This window comes from Centroberyx affinis, unplaced genomic scaffold (genome assembly GCF_046629955.1).
Source record: "Centroberyx affinis isolate AG114_WGS23_722 - 3 ecotype Tasmania unplaced genomic scaffold, CSIRO-AGI_Caff_v1 ptg001416l_1, whole genome shotgun sequence".
Lineage (NCBI taxonomy): Eukaryota > Metazoa > Chordata > Actinopteri > Beryciformes > Berycidae > Centroberyx > Centroberyx affinis.
Window position 1 is genome coordinate 28,067 of NW_027279894.1, and position 25,045 is coordinate 53,111.

Sequence of the window (25,045 nt, forward strand, 5' to 3'; positions counted from 1 at the left end):
GAGAGAGAGAGAGAGAGAGAGAGAGAGAAGGAGAGAGAGAGACTTGAATCGGCCCACTAATATTCCCATGGGATATGAGTCTAAACTGGGCTCCTTCCCAGCCTGAGACTCTGACATACATCATGTTTCTGTGGCCGTTACAGTGAACTAAAGCCTTAAAATACTATTAATACCAACTTGGTCAAATTGGACACACGCACGTACACACACACACACACACACACACACACACGGTATTATTCATAGTGTCCTTTTGTTTCTAGCGTTTTCATATAGGCCTAGGCTTAACTAATAATGGGCTATATAAAATGTTGGTCGTCTTGACTTAAAACTGAATACAAACAAATCAATTAACTAATTAGTTATTTGAAGAATGTCAATAGCCGTAATGACTTTGTGTTGTTCAGACAGCAATGCAGCCCTACTTTGTATTATACAGCCTGATATAAGCAATGTGCTCTTCATTTTATGTTTCCCCCCCTTGTATGGTTGTTATAACTCATCCGGCCAGTAACGGCGTGTTTGTTTTTAACCTCAGAGCCTCGTTCTCGTCCGGACACAGCGCGACCGAGCCCAGAAAGTAACCCGGTAAAGACTGTCCACTTTGGGGTTGCTCGTTTTGGTTTACAGTAAATGCAGGATGAACACGCAGACGGTTCTAATGCGGTTAGCAACGCGAAGCACCGCCCACGCACCGCGGCTCCGTGAAACGAATCGAGCAAACCCAGTACATCGGAGTTGTACGTCGGCGACACTCCCTCGTCCGTTTCCCGTGGCTGGATGGACGAAGGCTGTGTAAAGTCAACCACAGTAACCTAGAATAATACCGGAAGACAGGTGATTTGCCTTCAAAATAAAAATAAAACAAAGATTAATTAACAATCGTGTTGTAACAACAAACGTCAAATCAAATACGCAGTTGAGTCATTAGGTATGGGGTGAAACCATATTTGTAAAATGAATACTAAAATGAGTGCCTTATGTAAAGTTTATTCAATGAGGATTTTATTTTGAAATACATGACCGGAAGGTGTATATTTTATTCTGTCTGACTTGACACAAGTAGTGACAGACAGGCAGAAGGTTCTCCCGGAACTCTGCAGCCGCATCGGCTCTGATCATTTCAACATCGGGGTTCGGTCCAATATGGCGGCTTACGGATGGAAATACTGATGACAGTCCGAAAGATCGCCTCGATTTGTACGATGGTATGAAACTGAGATTTGGGTCCAGGTTTTACGCTGCTGCTCTGTCTGCTGCCTGGACGAGTTAGCTAGGACGCTAGGCTAAGCTAGCTTGTCTGCTAGCCCGTGCGCTAACCTCACAGGGCAACATGATAATACAGGATTTCCAGAAAGTTGTCCAGTTTAGCATGTTAACGGCAGCTAGCTCTCCAGCCTCGTAGTTAACACGGTACGGTTTACTACGAGGGTGTTATTATGTACAAACCAGTCTTGGTACATAGATAGCCAGTTAGCTAGCGTAGGATTGCTTGTTGTTTGTTTATGCGAGGAGAAGGGCAGGGTTGACCAAGGGTAGAAAGCTAGCTAGCTTAGCCTGCTAGCCCCACGTTAGCCACCTCCTGTCTGTCAGACTCGGACACACAGTTGTTTGGATAAAGTTGTTTGCTCTCTGGTCTTTATTGGCAGCTGAATAACCCCAGTATATGTCTTTGTTACAACTAGTTTTTAGTGATGTAATGCGCGTGTCAAAGATGAGTAAATTGCGAAACATCTGCAGGGTCAGTGGTTGAAAACAACTCAGCCAACTGACATTGTTGTGCTCCTTTTTAATTGATGCGTTGATGGAGAAATTCAACAGAAGCTGTTTCCGTTTCCTGTCACAGTTGTCAGAGGAAACACCCTGAATGATTCTGCTGAATGGAGCTGATATTTAGGTTTTGCTTATCAAACAAGTGCAGCCTCTCTCTGGCACATAGTGGTCAGGTTTTAGCCTGTGGAAACCTCTGTTCTTGGTATTATACTAAGGTGTTGAGGGTAGATAGTAGGCAACTGGATGGAAACTGTTTAGATGCGGACAAACCTGATGCTTTTAGACACTGGCAATGGCTTGAATGCTTAATTGTGTTCATTTGTTTTTCCTCTTTGCAGTTTAAACAATTATCTCTGCGTAATTTATTACTTTTTGTACCCTGCTAAGTGTGAATTCTGCTCTCCACACATAATGCTTTTCAAGGAAGTAAATCTTCAGCTATCTAAGTGACACTTTAGTGAGCTCCATAGGGAATTTCTCTTTTCTCGTGCCCCTCCCTCCACACAGGGAGGTCAGAGGTCAGGGTCAGTTACAGAACAGCCACCCCGGAGGCTGGTCGGGCTTCGGTGCCTTGCTCGGGGACGCTGGATTCGCACCGACATCGGGCGCTTGAACCCAGGGGACGATCTGTGTGACCACTAGGCCGCCCTGCTTGCCCGTACAGCCAGAGAAATCAAAGCGAGGCAGGTTAGACAATAACAAGACGACTGTAACAACTCGGCCTCACTGGCTCGCGTCTCGCTCCTGCCGAAATCTGACAAGTGACAGCTCTGTTCCGTCTTTGTTTATTTTTTTTGCGGCGTAGCTAAGTTACTCAGGCAGGCAGGAGAGCTGAAAGAGCTTTAAGCTAGAAGATTAACTTGGCACCGACTGTAACTTATCCTGTTTCTAACCGCTGCACCTTTCAGCGCTGACAGACGGCGAGGCAGATGCCACGGAGAAATCTGCTGCGGTCTTTTTAATTTGCTGCCTTGTGTGTGTGCGTGTGTGTGTGTGTGTGTGGATGCTGAAAGCTATAAGTACTTACTTAGCCAGTGCTGCTGGTGGTTTATGCATACCGTTGTGGAGACCACACACCAGGCCACATAACCCGTTGGACTAAACCGTAGCCGCGGCTGACAGGTTTTTGTCCCGTCGACTCGCCGCTCTGGCAGCCGACCGGTCGCTGCCCGGAAGGTGTTTTCTGTTTCAATAAAAATCAATTTGGCTGGTGGAGTAGTGAAAGTCAAGAGTAGAGGGTTGTCCAATTGATTGTGTTCAGTTGCACATCACAGTTTTTGGTTTCCACAGTTGGTAAGCTTAGGATAGTGGCACACTGGCAAAATTGAAGTATTGCGTTTCATTTATTACTGCACACGACCAGTCCAAAGGTTGGTCACACCTGATTGAATGTTCTATGTTTTTCATTATCTTGAAGCCATTTTGATCTAAAGGCTTCTGCTTAAATGCTTGAAATGTGCTTCTTAGACAAATATAAATAGTGAAGTTGATCCTATGTAGGAATTTCTTTCCAGAGCCTCCATCAAGGCAAAGGGCGGCTGCTTTAAAGACTCTAATATTTAGTTAAAATATAAGATAGTTTTGATTTGTTTAACACTTTTTTGGTCACTGCATAATTCCATTTGTGTTATTTCATAGTTTTGATGTCTTTAATATTATTATAAAATGTGGAAAATAGTAAAAATAAAAAAGAGTGATGTGTAGTGTATGTCTGCAGTTGAAAATAGTCAAGATGCCAGAAGTGCAGCAAAATAATTTTGTTCACCAGATCATCAAGACTGATAATCATGAAAACAATATCTAGCAAAATAATGGAGATTATCATAATAGCCAATAGGCCTAATTTAGTTTAATTGAATCTAGTTTCCACTGTGGCTGGTGGATAAAACAGTTTTTAAAGCTGCTCTGCACAGAGTTCACAAAGAGACGGATTGGGTTTGATTCACTTTCAATTCAGTCAAATCAGGAAGAGGATTTTCTTAAAAAAATCCAGTGTTGCAAAACCTTTGGTATGAGAAAGTTGTCATACCGAAATCATGACAACTTTCTCATACCAAAGGTTTTGCAACCTTTGGAAATCATAAACAGACGAGTTGCAGTTTACAGTGTAAATTGAATAAATTGAAAGTGAATTCACACTCTCTTTCTCTCCCTCTCTCCCTCTCTCTCCCTCTCTCCCTCTCTCTCTTCAGAAAGATATTCAGACAGATGTGTGCCTTCCACTGTGCTGTGTTGTTTTCTGATGACAGAGAGCTCTTTGTGTGTTCCTTCTTTGTTCGCAGCCTTCTGCTGTTTGAAGGCCATGTTGTCGCCAGATAAATAACCGGAGCTACACTTGCGTCTTCCTGCTGCTTGTTGACTTCATATTGTCTGCAGTGTTATGAGTAACAATGGTGTGACTTGCCTTTATGTAGCTATCTCATTCATACGGAAATTCACTGATGGAAAAAGCTGCATCATCATCAACATCCCCTCCTCTCTCTCTGTATCTCTCTCTGTATCTCTCTCTGTATCTCTCTCTCTCTCTCTCCCCCTGTGAAAGACTCGTTACATCAGTGTTAATTTCCACAGCATTTTTCAATTTAGCCATTGAGTCTTTTGATGAAAATAGCCTTTAAATTTTGTCAGATTTTAGTCATGGCCTTTTGATTCAATTTAATCCAATTATTTACTGACCAAAATGATCTGTTATTTTAGTCAGCTATTAGGCTACGTTATCATCGACAAAAATAAATCCACTTCAACAGCTCAGCCTTAGAATAGAGAAAAATTGCACCACTCTTTTAGTGTAATTACATTTGCAACATTTTCCTATTTTTCAGCTTTTAAACTCTACACGCAGTCTTATAAAAATGAATATCTCTTTTTTTGTGAGAATAATGTCAAAAACATTCAATTTAATCAGTCAAGCACAGCTAATTAAAACCATAATGTCAGTGTACTGTACTGAAGGTCTCAATAGCCAGGAACTTTACTTGTATTACAAACCTTTCAAACATTGAAAGACATTTTTTCAAAAACGATGAAGGGGAAAAGCAGCTCCATGCACAGACGTTGAGGAGAAAATTCTTAATGGATCACTGTGATTTAGTAAAAAGAGCAGAACAACTTTCAAAAATGTGGAAAAATGTTTGCTGCTGTGTTTTTTCATTTTGGCATGTTTTTGTCACTTCAAGGATAAAATCAAATTATCTCAAATATTGTCATGAGACAAAATATTTACTCCTCATAGTCTTTGTTGACGAAATTGCTAAAATCCTCCATCAACAAGCATTTGAGTCATTCATTTTGTGTTGAGATTAACACTGTGTTACACACACACACACACACACACACACACACTCAACCTTGAGTCAGTCTGATGCATAATGGAGAGAAATTTAGTCTCAGTCAAAGGGAATTTCACAGGTGCCCCTATAACACAAAATATATTAAACTATCATTACAGATTATTAAAATATACATGAAGAGGTAATGAGACTAACAGAGAGTGAGAGAAAACCACTAAGAAAAAAATAAACAATTAGAGGTAAAGGATATGAAGCAGGAAACACAGCAATAACAAACAGATGATTGACAAAACCAACAAAGAAGAGAGGAAATAGAACAGTAATAACAGAAAACAATGGGCAGGAAAGGTTTTTCAACAGAGTTTTTGTGTTTTTTTCTAGTGTTTTTAACGGGATTGTTGTGATCAAGATTATTAATCATGATAATTAGTGTCAAATATTTGAGGAACAAAATATTTTTAACTGCACTTTTGGCATCTTACATCCACATCTTGACTATTTTCAACTGCAATTGACATTCTAAATGAAATGAATGAAGTTTCCCTAAACCCACTATTCTATGATTCCTCACTGTACAAAGTAATAATGATTAAAAATGACCATACATAATTAATAATACAACTCTAAATGTGTATACTGTATATATTCTCATCAGTTTTTACTCTCTGGGAGTGCTGCAGTCTGTTGAATTTCACAGTTTTGACTGATGCCTCTTCTTCTTCGTCTTCTTCTTTTTCTTCTTCTTCCTCTTCCTCTCCTCCAGGGCGCCAATGCCTCTGCTTTGGAGAAGGAGATTGGACCGGAACAGTTTCCCGTTAACGAGCACTACTTTGGATTGGTCAATGTAAGTGTCAGTCAAGGGAAATAAATCTTGGCGTCAAGCTGAATCGTGGTTCTAGGGAAGTATTTTTACCGTTCGTTGTCATCATCGAGGTTTCCAAAATGCCGGCTCCAAGCGGTCCCACATGTCTATTTTTATGAATTTATGAAATTTTTTTTTTAAATCAGGGAAGGGTTTTACTGAGCATGCACACTCTCTTTCTATACAAAACCGCTTCACAGAGATGCAGGTGCACATTTACACACATTTTTGCTTACTTGCTCATTGATTTTAGATTTTCTTTAGATTTTCTTTAGATTTTCTTTAGATTTTCTTTAGATTTTCTTTAGATTTAGATTTTCCAGCCGGTCTGGCAGATTCAAACTGGTGTCCTGTCACTTAGTCTAATAGAGCTGCAACGATTAATCGATTAGTTGTCAACTATTAAATTAATCGCCAACTATTTTGATAATCGATTCATCGGTTTGAGTCATTTTTTAAGAAAAATAAGTCAAAATTCTCTGATTCCAGCTTCTTAAATGTGAAAATTTTCTGGTTTCTTTACTCCTCTATGACAGTAAACTGAATATCTTTGGGTTGTCCATTCTTCTCCATTCTCTCTCTCTCTCTCTGTTTCTCTCGTTCTCTCTGTGTCTTTTTCCAGTTTGGCAACACCTGCTACTGTAACTCGGTGCTGCAGGCTCTGTATTTCTGCCGACCGTTCAGGGAGAAGGTTCTGGCGTACAAGGTAAGAGCCGGGAGAAAACGGCACAGCTACAACCGACCAGCAGTAATCCAGTCCAAGTTTGCACACTGGAATGGCTGCTTACACTTAAAGAATGCACTTTAATACCTGAAACAGGAGTGTGCACTTATGAAAGAGTAGGAACTGAGCCAGCAAAATATTAGGAAAACTGTTGGAGTATTGAGTTGCACCTACTTTTGTTCAATCTGTGGGTTAATTGTCTTCAGAGAGACTTCAAAAGCCTTTAACCATTTCTCTTTCCTTTACATCTCACCTTGATTAATTAATAATGAAGGGAATTTAATAGATGAAATTAATAACAGATAATCATTTTTGCCTGGACTCACCTGGTATCACTATCTTATTGCATTTATTAGGTTGGCTTGGGCCAATACTCAATGTTATCGATTATTGTGATATTTCATGAATATCGAATACCCCCCCCCCCCAAAAAAAAAAAAAGTATTATTTTTATTTTTTATTTTTTTTATTTATTTAGCACAAAAGAGTAATTCAATCAAAATATCCATAAAATGTATACCAACATCATAAAGCACATGTGCAAGGAAGACCAAAGAAACCCCGAGGGGCTTATGGAGTGTCTCCCTTAATAACAATCATAAATAATTACAATATAGTGTAATAAAACCCCCCAAAAAGTTTAGAAAGAACAAAACAATATGGACAAATCAATAGGTAAAGTAATACTGTTAAAGAAATAGGGGGGAAAAGTGGAAAATAAGTAAAATAATATTAAAAGAAACTGAAAAGAAAAGAGAAGGAAAAGCGGAGTAAAGGGATAAAGAGAGAAAAAAAAAAAAAAAAACTAATAATAATAATAATAATAATAATAATACCCCCCTCAATTAATAATAATGACTTATTATTATTGTTAACAGCCTAGAAATTTGATGTGATTTAGAAGTACTAAAATAAAAAAAAGTAATGAAAAAACCTGTAAAAATATACCATATATCGCGATATTTTGGCGGGACAGCATCACAATATAAAATTTTCGATATCGCCCAAGCCTGGTATCAAGACTTTATCTTTTCACTCCCAGAGATTCGATGAATTGGACGTATCTTTTCTATTTCTCTGAGCTGTTTCTAAACTCTCTCTGGATGCCTCCTCACCTCACCGACTGGCTGTATATTTTTATATATATCAGAGAGGGGGCGACTAGACAGGCCCGGTTATTTATTCTCTCTCTCTCTCTCTATATATATATATATATGTATATACACACCGGTCGTCCCAAGACAGGGGACGTCTGCTCACCGCCTGTCCCGTTCCCCCCCCCCCCCTCCAGGTGCAGCCTCGCCGGAAGGAGTCGCTCCTCACCTGCCTGGCCGACCTGTTCAACAGCATCGCCACGCAGAAGAAGAAAGTCGGAGTCATCCCGCCCAAGAAGTTCATCTCACGGCTGAGGAAAGAAAATGGTGAGGGGGGGAGAGAGGGATGTTACTCTCTGGTACAGGACACAAAAGCCTAAAACTAACCTCATCAGAGACGTTTTGCCTCACCCTAAAGTTAAAGATAGATGACAAATGGAGATGTTTGGAGATTTTTGGAGATTTTTGACTTCACAGCTCAGCTAGAAAGTGCGAGAGAGAGAGAGGACAAATGAAGAAAAAAGAGAGGAAGAGGAAGGTTTGTGGTGTCATCTCAGCTGAGAAGTTCATCTCACAGCTGAGGAAATAAAATGTATTTACTTTTATTTATACTTTAATTTATTTGTTAAAGCCAGTTTTTTTTTTTTTAGTTCTTCTCAGAGAGAGAGAGAGAGAGAGACAAAGAAGAAAAAAGAGAGGAAGAGGAAGGTTTGTGGTGTCATCTCAGCTGAGAAGTTCATCTCACAGCTGAGGAAATAAAATGTATTTACTTTTATTTCTACTTTAATTTATTTGTTAAAGCCAGCTTTTTTTTTTTTTTTTTTAGTTCTCAGAGAGAGAGAGAGAGAGAGAGAGAGATTTTGGTTTGTGGTGTCATCTCAGCTGAGAAGTTCGTCTCGCAGCTGAGGAAATAAAATTGTGGGCGAAAGACAGGAGCGGAAAACAGCTGGAAAAGAGGAGACGATCTTAATTGGTTCTTTTCCCCTCCTTTTCCAACATCCGCCAAAGTTGTTTATTTTCTGTCCTCTTTTTCTTCACCCCGTCTTCCTTCCCTGTCTGTCCCTGTTTCCATCTATTTATTTTTCTATCTGTACATCTGTATATTTCTCTCTCTACCTTTCTATATCTTTATTTCTATATATATATTTCTGTCTCTTCTATTTCTCTCTTTCTACATATTCATATGTCTTTCCACCTTTTGTATGTCTTTCCCTCTCAGAGCTTTTCGACAACTACATGCAGCAGGACGCCCACGAGTTCCTCAACTACCTCCTCAACACCATCGCCGATCTCCTCCAGGAGGAGAAGAGCCAGGAGCGACAGCAGAACGGAAAGCTGGTGCAGAACGGAGGAGGAGGAGGAGGAGGAGGAGGGGGAGGTGGGAGTGGAGGAGGAGGAGGAGGTGGAGGAGGAGAGGGAGGAGAAGGGGAGGGAGGAAAGGAGACGCAACAGACTTGGGTCCATGAGATCTTCCAAGGCACGCTGACCAACGAGACGCGCTGCCTTAACTGTGAAGCTGTGAGTGTTGTTTTATTTATTTATTAATTTTTTTTAAACTCGAGCGTTTACTTCTTTAGTTTTGATTTGATTTGGATTGAGAACGATGACATTCGGACTCGGGTGACACCGAAAATGTGAGTCTCAAGTCCTCTGAACCGAATACAGGAAAAGACCACAAAACGCAAGGGTTTATGGGTAGAAGGAGACGGATGTTGACATCTGATAGCCAGGCATTCCTCAACATGGAAAGTAGGTTTCTATAAGATATTTAGATTTTTTTTGATACACAATTTGTCTAAATTGATAACAAGAACATTTTATTTAAAAACTGACAAAATGAGATATGAAGCATTTTATTTACAATATTATTTGAAAATTTCAGGGTTTGTTTGACATCACATTGAACATTACCATGCAGTTCAGTGCGATGAACATCAATTTGATTATTTAACATGTGTTTTTGCATTCATTTACATCTAGAGCTGCAACGATTAATCGATTAGTCGTCAACTATTAAATTAATCGCCAACTATTTTGATAATCGATTAATCGGTTTGAGTCATTTTTTAAGAAAAATAAGTCAAAATTCTCTGATTCCAGCTTCTTAAATGTGAATATTTTCTGGTTTCTTTACTCCTCTATGGCAGTAAACTGAATATCTTTGGGTTGTGGACAAAACAAGACATTTGAGGACGTCATCTTGGGCTTTGGGAAACACTGATCCACATTTTTCACCATTTTCTGACATTTTATAGACCAAACAACTAATCGATTAATCGACAATGAAAATAATCGTTAGTTGCAGTCCTATTTACATCCATATCATGATATATATTTGTATCATGATTTCCCTGATATTGATTTCAACCACATCAGCCCGGCCCGACTGGAAACCCAGCGTAACAAAATGAAGCAAAATGGGCAAACCGCAGTCTGGGCCGCTGATCATATTCAGCTGTTTCTTCATGTGTTCTTAACTGGTATGAACACCACAGAAGAAGTTACGGGGACTGTATTCAGATATGTTTTGACCCCCTTGCCACCAAAATCTCTAACCTGGTGGGATGAAACTCATGAATCCATGTGACTTTTGTTTACAAGCCCTGGTTCTCTTGTGTGAAACCTAAACGCACCAAATACAAAAATGTGACAAAGTAAACTTTTCCGCTATGGTTCAGACTACAGAAACTGAACTGTAGGTGTGATCCAGATCCTTGAGAACCAGACTCAAGGTTTTACTATGATCGTATTATGATCCCAGTGTGAGAGGGGAACCAAACTGCAAGTTCCCATCCACGTTCAAATGTTCTGAGGTACTTTGAGAAAACTCTAGAGAAAGATTTTGAGTTTCTAAACTTTTGTTAAACTACCTGATTTGGGCTGCACCTGATCAACATGTTATATTGCACTCCACTGTTTTCTGCCTTTTGAATGAGAGGATCCACACGGCCTTGAATGTCTTTAATTATGTTGCAGGTGAGCAGTAAAGACGAGGACTTCCTGGATCTGTCGGTGGACGTGGAGCAGAACACTTCTATCACACACTGTCTCAGGTACACATTGTTTTTTTGGGGGGTTTTCTCTGTTGACCCCCCCCATCAAATCATCACAATTTATTTAAAAGTTATTATATTGAAATAAATTAAAAGTGGGGAGCAAAGTAAAAATCTATTCTGGACTCTATGTTTTTTTTATTCTGAGAAAAACTGTTAAGCCATGGTTCATGATGCACAGTACACCCCTGTGTTGGTAAATGTGTGTGTGTGTGTGTGTGTCTCTATTCAACAGGGGCTTCAGTAACACAGAGACGTTATGTAGTGAATACAAGTACTACTGTGAGCAGTGTCGCAGCAAACAGGAAGCCCAGAAGAGGTGGGTGACATCATCACTTCCTGCCGTACACGTTCAATATCTGCAATTCAGTATCTATACTTGACACCATGACCGCTATCAACATGTTGAGGTGATGAAGATGAGCGTTGTGGAGACAGTTATGATAAACAGTATTTTTTCATCATCGGTGTCTTTGTTGCCGTGTTACCTCATGTTGATTTTTGTCCCATTTGGCAATTCCCAATACAGTCTGAAAGCAATATTGGTCTTCGAAATTGCTCAAAAAGTTGATCAGCATGCAGCAAGACTCGGAGTCCAACATTTCCAACCACTGAAATTGCTGCTGAAATTTGTTTTTGATTCAAGATTCAAGATTCAAGACTTTATTATTTTGGTGGATAAATCAATAAGAGCCACTTGTCACACTGTCCGATAACTTTTTGAGATGATAACATATGAATGCCTCGGTTATATACAGTCTTTGGTATTGGCATTCTTGATATTAGCATTTGGCATTAGTATGCCTGCTGACCACCGTACCCCAAATATATATATCCTTTATTTAACCACGTAAAAGTCTCATTGAGATTAAAATCTCTTTTTCAAGAGTGACCTGGCCAAGAGAGCAGCATGAACATTGTTACAACAATAGACATAAACAATACAAACAGACAAATACAACTGTCACACACTGCAAACGAGAGAACACAGTATCCAGTTAATATGCAATACAAGGTCAAGGACAAAAATCCAGTTATGATGCATAAACAGGTACAATTTTCTAAAACGACTTCAGTGAAAATTTAGGAGCAATCACATCGACCAAAGGTACTATTTTCTCGATCCTTTAAAATGAACTTAAATTCCCCCCATAGTAATCAGCACACACGTACACTCTCTCTGACTGTGAGCCAATCAAATCAAAGCAAAACAGTGACAAAATGTACGTTTATTCCCATAAGGCGGCACATAGCAGGTGTGACCAGGTGTCGCCAAAAAGAAAAAAAGTAAAGACCAAGACAGAGAAACATGTAATTATTTTGCCTGGTAAAAATGAATCTTGGCAGCTATTTTGTCTTGTTTAGGTGAATTTCAGACACTGATCAAGACCTTTTTAAAAGCAGCGACGCACAGAGCATCTTTTTGGCACAGCTGATTGAATGAACATTGTTGCTTAAACCACTCAGAGGCATCTTGTTGCCGGGGAACATTTTAATTGATTTCGCACCGTCTTTTTTGGTCGTCTAAACTGCCGCACATCTCACCGAGAGTTTCACCTGCAGAGCTTCGGAGTGGCACGGCTGTCCGAAAGCTTTTTTTTTTTTTTTTTTTTTTTAAGCAGACAAATATGGTTAGAGTTTGTACCGTACCCTCAAAACCACATCTACTATTACCATAGCAACCAATGGGCTCTTTCCTGTTGCATGCCGAGAAGTGCATTAAGGGTGTTTTAACTTAAGCTGAGGCCCGTGTGCCTGTCATTACCGCAGCAGTGCGGTCCTGCAGGTTTATGTAAAGTGACGGGCCTTTTATCGGCTTTTTTTTTTTTTTTTACACGAATGAAGGTGCCGCGTTTTCAAACTGCAATCGGAAATGATCAAAAAGAAATGAAAAATCTCTCTCTTTCCACTCTCTTGCATGACTTGTATGTATACTGTAAATGTACACATACACACATATGCCGTTCACCGTTTTGGGAGCCTTTTTAAAGGAAAAATCCATGCGAAAACCCTTCAACACTGTTAAAGAATAGCTAGTGGCGATGTGCCTTGTGAGTCCTGAGTTCGTTTTGTTGTTTTGTGGTGTATTTTCCTTATTCCTGGGGATAACGGGCAAAACACAGACGATGTGACGGGTTTTCCAGCAGCAGCTACAGTTGAGTTTGATATGAGAAAATGTTTCAGGATGTAAAACATCAGTGGTAAACATCAGGTTTTGGTGTCAGTCCCTCAGAATCAAAGAGCGAGGGCTTCTTTCTAGAGCCGCCATTTTTGCACCGAGAGACGTTCAACAATCACACAGGGAGAAATCCATCGTAGAAGAGGAGAGAGAGACCAGTTTCTCCACCTACAGGAGCAGGAGAGAGACCAGAATGCAATGCAGCAGCGAGACAGGTTGGAGTTTTGGGGGGGGACGGTTGTCGAAATTGATTTTGAGAAACGCCGAAAATCACTCTCTCTGAAGTAGATGCGGGTTGAGATGAAATTGGATCCCAACAAAAAAAATAGCCGCATTACTTCATCGCAAAATAACTCCTGGAAGGCATCGGACATCGGACAACAGATTGATGTATCGCAGCGTAAGAGGATCCCAGGGCGGATGTTTGCTTTAAGTGCCAGAGTGCGAGCCAGAGGTGGAGGAACACACAGCGTCTGAAAAACACACTTGAGTCCGCGGGTGTGGGTGGGTGCTAGCCGGGGGGGGGGGGGGGGTGGAAACATAATGGGCGGCAACGTGAAAAGCTTTTAGTCCGCGAGAGCTTCTGTCGGGGGCTGAATTGCCATCGCTGTGCCTCCTTTTCTGCTTCTACTCCCCCTCCGGATATTTTTCTACTGGACTTCTAGGCCTCACTCTGTTTTTTTGTTTTGTTTTTTTTTTGGTCTTTCCTTCTCATGTCGTGTTGTCGTCATTTCTCCATTGTCTAAAACGCTCTTGTACTGGAATATTTTTGTTTTACTTTGTTCTTGTTTTACCGTCGAGATCAAACGCACAATTCCTCTCACTTCAGTTGACTTCAGTTCGGTTCAGTTTTGCTCTGTTGTATTCTGATGTGTCGCTTAGTGCAGTGATTCTCAACCTTTTTCATATCAAGGACCCCTAATTTAGTCCACATTAGAGCCACGGACCCCCATTAGGTGACACCCAAATCTGAGAATATTTTTTATTGTTAGACATGATTGTGTCCAGGACTCCATGACTGTCTGCGTTGTAGGTAGAGAGATAACAGAGAAACTATGATCAAAACAGTCATTCTTCTACATTCTCTAACTGTGTTAACTTCTTGTAAATGAAATAATGGTGAAGTTTAACAATTCATCAGTTTGCTGGGGACCCCCTGGAATCCCCTCAAGGACCCCTGGTGGTCCCCGGACCACACGTTGAGAACCACTGACTTAGTGCTTTTTCATATTAAAGTTTAAAGAAATCACCAACAACACCATTAAAACCACTTAGACCATTAAAAACGTCTCTCTCTCTCTCTCTCTCTCTCTCTCTCTCTGTCCTCCTGTCTTTTTCCAGGATGAGGGTAAAGAAGCTCCCCATGATCCTCGCCCTCCACCTGAAGCGCTTTAAATACATGGACCAGCTGCACCGCTACACCAAACTGTCCTATCGCGTCGTCTTCCCCCTGGAGCTCCGCCTCTTCAACACGTCCGGGGACGCCACCAACCCCGACCGCATGTACGACCTGGTGGCCGTCGTCGTACACTGTGGCAGGTTGGTGATTTTTTTTTTTACTGATTTGATTCGGTTTTATTTCAGCGTCAAGTGCTTTAGGTGCCCCAAGACGCATCCATTTTCATATAATAGACATATTCCTAACCTAGAAGGGACTCAGTAGAGCGTAAACCTCCGTCAACGCTGAGCAATTCTCCAACTTGCAAAGCTGCAGTGTCCATAACAGTTTATATCTTTTTATCTGTTTATTTTTTGTCTTCTAAGTTTAGTTTTCTGACCAAACAGCATGTGACTGCAACGCTGTTTAGCAGCCGACTTGGAAGTCCACTTGGATGTCGGACTTTCTCACCAGTGCATGAACGCAGCATAATAATTATGGCTAAAAAACGAAAATTGTCTAATGGTAGAAATCCCATATCCGGATCAACACCAAAATCTAATAAACTGATCCTTGGGCCATCTGTCCATCAAATTTCGTCCAAATCTGTTTGTAACCTTTTGAGATATTTTGCTTATAAACAGAAAAACAGACGGGTGAAGACAACCTTCTTCCACCTTTGTTGATGGAGGTAAAAAAAATCGTGTATCATGCAATCAAGGTAGTTTTTCTCAGATAAAGGTTGCATCAAATGTTTCCTGGATCCAGCCTCCTGAATCACTGTCAGCCAAACTAAAATTTTCAGTTCAGTTCAGGTGATTCAGCGGTTTGGAACGAACTATTTCCTGACGTCAGCTGGTGTGTAAACAAGCGTGTGCAAGTCATTAGTCACTGGCCAGTCGTCTTCAGCCAGCAAATGAGTTGGATGTAATCCGACGAGTTGCTCTCCTCATGTTCCAGCATATTCCAATCAGAGCGATGGCTCCGTTAATCACGTGAGACACAAATTAGGTATAGCACTAAAAGGTATTTTTTGCGTAGCGTGTACATTTTGAATATCTCAGTCTCTCTTGGGTGTAGCTGGTGCTACTCTTGGTTTAACAGTATTACTTTAAGAATGAACGTCTCTCCACCCATCTCTTCTTCTTTTTTTTTTTTTTAAACTTTGTTTATTGGGTTTTGCAAGAACATACAATTGTGTCATCAGAGCTTTTATAAAAAGTAAAAAGGTACATATTTCTTCTATAAAAAGACGTTTTAAAACAGTGACAATTAACATATTGCTAAACACCAAAACAGCTTACAAAGACTGAGAAAACTAAAACAGTCAGCTAGTAGTAAACCGTGTCAGTAATAGACAGTACAGCAGCATATCACCCACGCCACAACAAACGCAATATTGATTGCCAAACTTATTGGAGGAGCCACTTAATGAAAGTCTGATTTTTTCCAATCTAAGAAAATAAAGGATGTCTCTTATCCAGTGGGTATGAGAAGGAGATACAGTTGATTTCCAATTGGTCAAGATTAATCTTCTAGCCAGTAGGGTGACAACCACCCATCTCTTCTAGTGCCAGCAGGACCAACTGGTGAACTGAATTCCAGTTAAGACCCAAAACCAAATCACCCAAATCATCTCTTCCTGAATCAAAACGTTTAACACTAAATCCTGCTCTGTTTTTGGAGCAGTTATTCCCTCGATTTCCATTAAAGTCGCCTCAGAAGCAGGATCAGTGTTTACATTCTCACTTGCGGTACTTTCTTCACTGTTATCATGTTATCCAGTTGCTGTTCGCACCTACAAACCTTAAAAAGTGGCCGTAGGCTGTGGCAGGTGTCAATGTGTTTGTGTGCAATACCTCTCAGGTGTTATCGCCATATTGTGTCTCAGTTTTTTCTCTCATGTCTCTCCACAGTGGTCCAAACCGTGGGCACTACATCACCATCGTCAAGAGCCACGGCTTCTGGCTGCTGTTTGACGACGACATCGTAGAGGTGAGAAACCTTTACTTTCTTCTATTTTTTTCTTTTTTCGAGGACCACATCACAGAGAACAGCACTGCTTTCCCTTCAGACATTACTCTGTGACATTTTGCCTTGAAGCTGAAAGGCCAATGCAGAAACCTTTTGTGTCTGAAGAGAACTAGAGTTAAATTTGACTTCCCATAGTGTTTGTTAAATCAAAATGTGAACGTTTGGATGCATTTTTCTTTCCTCAGTGAAGACCCAAAGTCTTTACTGCATTAGCTTGGCCATGACACATCAAATTCTCTGACATGCATTTCAACCTAAAGTCGGGATCCCACTCATTCATTTGAATGCTCTCAGACAGAAGTTTATTCTTTTCAAATGAGAGAATGTGTTAATGCTGCATCATTTTGTTACAGATGCATTACATTGTATAGTTGCAATAGCACATTGCTTAGTCCTTACTTCCTAGAGTGTAGGCTTTACGCTTTTCTACTGTGACTTACCCAGCCCCTCACCTCACCTTGGCTATGTGTATACCGTATGTCCTCTAATATTGGCCCAGGCCTTTATTTACCTCAACTGCAGAGGGTACCAGGCTTTATTGGAAGCAGGCTTATATTAGAGACAGGCCTTTATTTCTAATTCCCTCTGTTTGATAAGTATATTTGCTCCTATTTTAGTACGAAGCCTCCTTGTTTTCTGATCTGCTTCTGTTGGGGTTCGTTAGGTAGCCGTTTTTTTGTTACTGCAACGCATTACCGATAATTACGGTAATCGACGACGGCATATGCTCCAGAGACTTCCACCGGCCGAGCCGTCTTGTGGCATACTGCCATCTTGTGGCACTTGTACGTTACTACAAACTACAGTTACATTATATAACAGGCACCAGGAGTTTACCGGTATCCACCGTTGTTTTTTCCTTTGTTTTTTTCCCCGGCCTGTATTTGGGGCCGGCCTTTATTTGTTTGTGTCGACCACGGCCCCGGCCATTATCGGAGACCCGGCTTTTAATTGACTTCCGGCCACTATTAGAGGAAATACGGTAATTATTAAACAGGAGCCGCCAAGAGCCCAAAATCAGGGATTGATATCAGCTTAGGTCTGCAAAGTCTGGAAAAGTATGGAAAGTTCATTTGATAATTTTAGGTCTTGAAAAATTGGGTGAACTTCTTGAAAGCCTGGAAAACAATGGAAAATGTTGTTATTCAGTCTCGATACATACATTTTGTGTTGTTGTACCTCCGTTTTTGTCGTTTCGCATTTTGTGATATTTGTCAATGCGGACAGAAATACTGCCCTGCCGCTGTCGACATACATCAGACTGAGCATCAACCAAAATCCTCAAATCCCGATCAGCCGTCTTTAACTTTCTACTGGGTCTCATCCGCAAGTTTCCAGTCTTGCCCCGGCCAGCCAGGAATTTCAGGCAGCCGTCATTCCAGACGCGCGGTATAAGATCCTGGCGCTCCCGAATGTTGTGTCTGGAGTTCCTACAACGGGCCGACCTAGATACCTCAACTTCCCCTGAATAATGAGGAGTTTATTAGGAATTAGAGATTGGGGTGAGAGAGAGAGAGAGGGAAGGAGGAAAGGGAGTGCTGAAGATGGAGGGAGGAAAAGGTGGAGAAAGATGAAGAGGGAAGGAGCAAGGTGGAAGATGGAGGAAGGGAAGGGTGGAAGGATAAAGATGGAGAGGGGAGGAGAGATGGAGGGAGATAATGGAGGAAGGGGGGAGAAAGGGAGAGAAGAAAAAGGGGATACCTGCTTTAGATTAGAGAGCAGGATTAGCCCGGGGGCTTGTGGAGAAAATCTGGAATGAGAATATGTTTTGCTGCTTTCTTCCTCTCTCTCTTTTTCCCCTGACTTTCTCCCTCTCAACCTCACTTTGCATGCTCACCCTCGCCCTCTACTTTCTTTAGTTTAAGCTTTATTGATCCAGGTCATCCAACTGAAATCGAGGGTCTCTTTCATCAGGGAGAGCTATTGACCGAAACTTTGTATCAAATTATCCGGCAAGTGTAGTCAGTGTGTGGGATTATATTTCTTTCTCAGTATCTGCCTTTTTTTGGTTTTTGTCCTCTTAAACCAACCTGCTGTCACTCAAAGACATTTAGGTGTGCAAAAATTATGTTTTTTCTTCACAGAGTTATATATGAAAAAATATAAGTTTGAGACTGTCTCAGAAAACAGTGAGAGAGAGAGATAGTGATAAGAAGGAAAGAGAGAGAGACAGATGCAGGAAGAGAAAGGAACAACGGAAAGAGTCCTAAAACAATCAACTACCAGCTAATCAATCATCTACTGCTACAGCAACTTCTTCTGTACCAATGCAACTTTTCTAGTCTCTCCTATTGTTGTCATGATGCCAGAATATTGACTTCAGTGCCAAAACTAATATTTAATATCTGAGAAATTAACCCAACGCTACTACGATGCCACAGAAAACAAGAAAAACCATCAAGCAAACTGTCACAAACAGCCACAAAAAAGGCTTCAACATGAAAATCTATGACTTGAACAATACATATAAATATTGAGCTCAGCTGTGAATACAAATAACAACATAAATATATCAAGTTTTGATGTCAGTTGGTGTTTGTCTTTGTCGGCCCTGTTGGGTAAATGGCTCCGTGTTTTGGTCCTGGCAGCGGCTTGCCAACCGGTTTAGGCGGACCGGGACTCGGTTCAAGACTCGGAGGATTGTTTGATGCTGCTATCGTGTTTTCAGCTGTCTGACTTCGACTTTGTTTGAGCCAGACCGCCTCTCTATCTGTTCCAATCCTCCTCCTTTCTTCTCTTAACTATTCCAGTCTGCAAGAAGGTGACGCTGAAATGCAGTTTTCATCTTGCAGAACACATCGACCGTTTTATAAATGAAATATCGATTTCAATCTTTCACAAAGGCACGGGAAGTGCACTACCAGTCAAACGTTTGAACACACCTGATTGAATGTTCTGTTTTTCATTCTCTTAAAGTCATTTTGATCTAAAGGCTTCTGCTTAAATGTTTGAAATTTGTTTCTTAGACAAATATAAATAGTGAAGTTGATCCTATGAATTTCTTTCCAAAGCCTTTGCCTTTCCATCAAGGCAAAGGGCGGCTGCTTTAAAGAATCTAAAATAAAAGATAGTTTTGATTTGTTTAACACTTTTTTTTGGTCCACTGCATAATTCCATTTGTGTTATTTCATAGTTTTGATGCCTTTACTGTTATTCTAAAATGTGGAAAATAGTAAAAATGAAGAAAAATGTGTGTGTCTAAACTTTTGACTGGTAGTGTAGTATTGAAGTTTTATTTATCGTGACTCAACACCGGTCTGCTGTTTCTCTCTGTGCAGCCCGTCTCATCTGTATGACATCATCTGCCTGTAGCTGATGAGTGAAACCCCGGCAGCACAGTCTGACATCTTTACAGCGTCTGTTGAGCTGTTTCCCAGCTCCGCTCTCAGCGTGCCACTGTCCACACAGCAGTTCAGCTGTTATGTGAACAGTCAGAGATGCAACAATTCATATAACTAGAATTTATAACCTCCTCCTCTCCTCCTCTCCTTGTCTCCTCTCCTCTCCTCTCCTCTCCTTTTGTCTCCTCTCCTCTCCTCCTCTCCTCTCCTTTTGTCTCCTCTCCTCCTCTCCTCTCCTTTCCTCTCCTCCTCTCCTCATCTCCTCTCCTTGTCTCCTCTCCTCTCCTCTCCTCTCCTCTCCTCTCCTCTCCTCCTCTCCTCATCTCCTCTCCTTGTCTCCTCTCCTCTCCTCTCCTCTCCTCTCCTCTCCTCTCCTTTCCTCTCCTCCTCTCCTCATCTCCTCTCCTTGTCGCCTGTCCTCTCCTCTCCTCTCCTTTCCTCTCCTCCTCTCCCCTCTCCCCTCTCCTCTCTCCTCTCTCCTCTTCTCTCCTCTCCTGTCCTTGTCTCTCCTCTCGGGACACACAAACACACAAACCGCTCTCCAATTATAGTAGTGGGATAGTAAAGAGTAGTAAACGATTTTGCCTGATATTACCTTTTTTATTCACATCTTTTTACCGTGTTTTCTCCAGTTCTACTCCTCTTTCCTTTGCTGCTGCAGTGACCCAGTTTTCCATTGGGGATCAATTCATCTTATTAAAGAATACCCACAGTGCTTAGTATCCTGAGCCTGGGCAGGAAACTGTTGTCCTCCGGTCACAGCGAGCGACCGGCTCACTGTCTCAACATCTGAAGACAGTTTTTTAAAGGAGACACGAACCTCCAAACAACGATTAGTCACCTGGGAAAGTGGATGATCTGGTAGATAAAACTTCAGCCGATATCGACAAAATCAAATATGGCAATATTTTAGACCAAATACCTCAATATCGATAATGTGACAATATTTTGGGGATGAATAATAATAATAACTCTCCTTTCCTATTCTCCTCCTCTCCGCTCCTTGTCTTCTCTCCTCTCCTCTCCTCTCCTCTCCTCTCCTCTCCTCTCCTTGTCTCCTCTCCTCCTCTCCTCTCCTCTACTCTCCTCTCCTCTCCTCCTCTCCTCTCCTTGTCTCCTCTCCTCTCCTCCTCTCCTCATCTCCTCTCCTTGTCTCCTGTCCTCTCCTCTCCTCTCCTCTCCTAGTCTCCTCTCCTCCTCTCCTCTCAACCGAATACCTCAATATCAATAATGTGACAATATTTTGGGGATGAATAATAATAATAACAACTATATTTATGTAGCACCTTTAAAAGAGTTTACAAAGTGCTTTGACAGTCAAAATAAAAGCAGAATACTGCTGATTTTAAAAAGCAATGAAACAATAATTACAGGGATTAAATTCAGATAGGACAGAGGTATTTGTGCTTTCATAGCACACACAAGAACATTTTGAAAAGCCAGAACTGGCTGATAAGTTCAGAAAATTGTATCACTTTACTGTAACACAGCCTTTAAGACCAGGACGAGGTGAACAATATTACCATAACCAAAACCACAGATGATATCTAGTCTCATATCACGATATCGATATTATACGATACATCGCTCAGCCCTGTTTCAAACCCTGCTACATACTGAAGTATATGGCAAGTATATCATTATTAGTATACAGTATTAGCCAAAAGCATGGTGTATCTATTCAGTAGATCTATTCACAGTAGAGCGGCCAAAGCCTCGGCATGCCGGAGTGTTTCAGCTGCGGCCAAAACAAGCAGCCAGCCAAGAATTATTTTTCTTCCCTCTTACCAAAAGAAACAGCAGTCAACCCATCAGCACTAAACTGAACTGTGTACAGAACTCCAGGGTTTGTTGTACCGTAATCTGTATAATAGGTGGAAAGTAACAAAGTACGTTTACACTTTCTACTTTTCCTCCACTACACTTCAGTGGGAAATCTTGTACTTTTTCCTCCACTACATTTATCTGACAGCTGGAGTTACTAGTTACTTTGCAGAATAAGGTTTTGCACACAAAACATACGATAAGCTCATAAAATATGTTGCATTGTTAGAGTTTAAACTCCCCAACAGTACATGGAGCAGTTAAAATATTTAACAACATTAAAATACTTCTGACAGGTTAATGCATCTATAATTTAACTCTGAAAGAATGAGGACTTTTACTTTTGATACTTGAGTAGTACATTTTACTGCTAATACTTCTCTACTTTTACTTAAGTAAACGTTTGAATGCAGAACTTTTACTTTTAGTGAAGTATTTTTCCATCATGGTATTGCTACTTTTACTCAAGTAAAGGATTTGAGTACTTTTTCCACCACTGCTTACACCATTAATTCCATTGATATTACTGGCATGACGTAAAAAAATAAATAAAAAATCACCATTTAACCCTACATTTAATCAGTTATGAGTTATATTTTCAGTAGAATACATACAGTAGATTCCCACTAGATTTCTTATAAAGCATTTCCATATGGGCCATTCTTTACATTGGCATTTTCTATATGAAACTCTACATTATATTTCTTCTGTAGTTGTATGCATTTTAATTTTGGGTCCACCTCTGTCATTGTTTTGGCTCCAGTGCAGTAATAGTTCTAGCTGAGCACAATAAAACATAAAATCAACACATTAGAGACACATTTCTTTGCCTTTCAGAGGGATTTATTGCTACTTAACTTACTTCCATCTTCTCTAGCAGTTTTAGTAGCGATCTTGCTGTGCGACTACAGAGGAAACACCGCTCAATCAGAACCATCGAGGCTCGGTGTTTAAAAGCGATCGGTGTGTTTTTTCTACTACAATGGGACGGGGGCCCGGTCTAACATCTGGTCCGGCGGACAGAAGCTGGCCGAGTTCTGGAAGATTCCGCTGAGTTTGCAGAGCAGAAATACTAACTTATCATTTCATGCGGTTGGCAGAGATTCATTCTCTCTCTCTCTCTGTCTCTCTCTCTCTCTCCCTGTCTGTCTCTATCGCTGCATTGCGCCCTCGCTCTCGTTCTTGCAGTCTTTCTTTTGACTAAATCTATCTTTCTATCGCTCATGGTTTCCTCATTCTCTTTTTCTCTTTGTCTATTTCTCTCTCTCTCGACTCTAAAGTTAAAGTTCTGGCCATCGCTCTTTCTTTCACCACCAATCCTCAAGTGTGTTCAGTCTCTCCCTCCTCTCTCTCTCTCTCTCTCTCTCTCTCTCTCTCTCTGTCTCTCTCTCTCTCTCTCCCTCTCTCTGTCTCTCTTTCTCTCTGCTGAAAAAACTGATACGCCAAAATAAGAAACAGTTGTCAGTTTCAGTTTTCAGCACTTTCTTGTCAACACATACTCGATTTTAAATGGAGATTTAGCAGCAGATGGAAAGAGACTCCGTGTGTAACAGTTATGCAACAAGGTTCAACAATACAAGAGGGAGTCAGAGGGAAAGATTTGATTCAGTGCTAACAGGCCCTTTATGCCCAAGCCTCCGCAAAGTCCCGCAATATACGCAGCGTTACTAAGGTCATATAAACCTGTACACATCATGAAGTCTGATATTTGTTTTTTTCAGGCCTGGAAAAGTTGTGTCCAGAATGTTTTGAAAATGTTAATTTGTTCATAGTTTTCTTTTTCAATGGGTTAACATGGAGAATGGCTGCTGGTAGAGCTGTTGAAGGAATAATAACTCAAATTAGACATTTTCTAATTACAGAAGTGACAGTAGTAGTTTGTCAAAGAATGAGGTCAAATCGGCTACTTAACAAAAAATACCATTAACGTAATGTTTCACAACTGAATGGGTAACACTTTACAATAAGGGTCACTTAGTTAAAGGTTAGTTAATGCTTAATAAGCATTAACTAACCCTTAATTAACAGTTAACTAATGTGTAATTTACTAATGGTGTTCATGTTAACTAAGTTATTAATTTATACATTATTTAATAGTTTATAAAGATGACTATTAAATAATGTATAAATTAATACCTTAGTTAACATGAACACCATTAGTAAATGATTACCAGACACATTAGTTCATTGTTAATAAAGAGTTAGTTAATGCTTATTAAGCATTAACTAACCCATAACTTAGTGACCCTTAATGTAAAGTGTTACCACTTAAGGTAACTAAAGTAATTTTTATTCAAACATACCATGTAAACCATGCTATATGTGATGGATTAGTCCAGACTAGGGATGTTCAAGAAAAATTGATGATTCAATTATTGTCTGTTATTATTGTCTGTTAAGTCGAATGAACATCGATATTTGATCGATAACTTGAGTGAAAATCGACAAAATGTGAATCCCTAGTCCAAACAAAGTAATGGAATTTGACTGAAGACCTGTGTGAGAACCCTTTCAAATAAAATAAAATCCAACCTTTATCTTCTTTTCTTCCACCACTTCCAGAAAATCGACGCGCAGGCGATCGAGGAGTTCTACGGTCTCACATCGGACATTTCCAAGAACTCAGAGTCAGGATACATCCTGTTCTACCAGTCCAGAGACTGAAAACCAGCCGGCGGGAAGCGCCCCAACGGACTGTCACTCAACAGAGGGGGGAGGGGGGGGGGAAGGGGCTTAAGGCTGCCACAGGCTCCGCCCGCTACGCCCCTATATAAGTATCCAGGCTTTATTTCCCGCAGGCGGAGCTTTGCGCCGGGAGCGGCCGTTCGGATCGACCCGGAACGTGTGCAGGAAGCGCGGCCAGCCTCCTGGATTGCGACCGTTCCGTCCGTCCCGGCCCGACCCACAATGCAACACGCACCTTTCTAATCCGTAGCTTAGAGACGAGACGACGAATTCGGTAATAACCGGGCGCCGTGGCGTCAAAGCCGGGACGACCGAACAACAATCCGAGAGGCTGAAAATGCTGAAATGCACATCGGTCCGTTTTTGGAGGCGAAAGCGGTCTGGGGGCAGAGTAACCGATCAACTGTTTTTGTTTTTTTCTGGGACGAGACACTCCAGCGCCCGTCCCGTCGCAGAGGAAGCACAGCTGCTGCGGAGGAGCGTCAGCCTCCTCCCCATGGTAACCATCAGCCACCACAGTCTTCTTCTTTAGCCTATTTTGTGCGCATATTATACCATGATGCATCAGCTTGCCACAGGGGGCCGTAAGGGTTTCCTTTAGCTTTACACTAATACAGAGGGAAGTTCACCCCCAAAGCAAAACATTTGCCATAAGTCCGTTCATTTTCGTCAGCATTGTTATGTGTCCCACCTGGGGTTCGTTTCTTACGGTGGGTTGCCATGAAGTGGTGCTAGCAACATGTAGTGTTATTGGCACCAGCCACCAATTCTTGTCTGCTCTACCAGCCACTTTGACCCATAACCAACA

General features: G+C 41.0%; 1 protein-coding gene across 1 annotated transcript; it reads left to right on the plus strand.

The window, feature by feature from the left end:
- The first annotated feature begins 1,069 nt into the window (after window positions 1-1,069).
- On the plus strand, window positions 1,070-24,249 carry usp12b (ubiquitin specific peptidase 12b). Its single transcript, XM_071526504.1, is given in 12 exon segments — window positions 1,070-1,208; window positions 5,827-5,907; window positions 6,548-6,631; window positions 7,941-8,070; window positions 8,963-9,092; window positions 9,094-9,121; window positions 9,187-9,261; window positions 10,720-10,796; window positions 11,032-11,115; window positions 14,317-14,514; window positions 16,270-16,348; window positions 24,115-24,249. Coding segments are annotated over 12 exon segments (1,116 nt in total). The 5' UTR covers window positions 1,070-1,160; the 3' UTR covers window positions 24,217-24,249.
- Window positions 24,250-25,045: the final 796 nt, after the last annotated feature.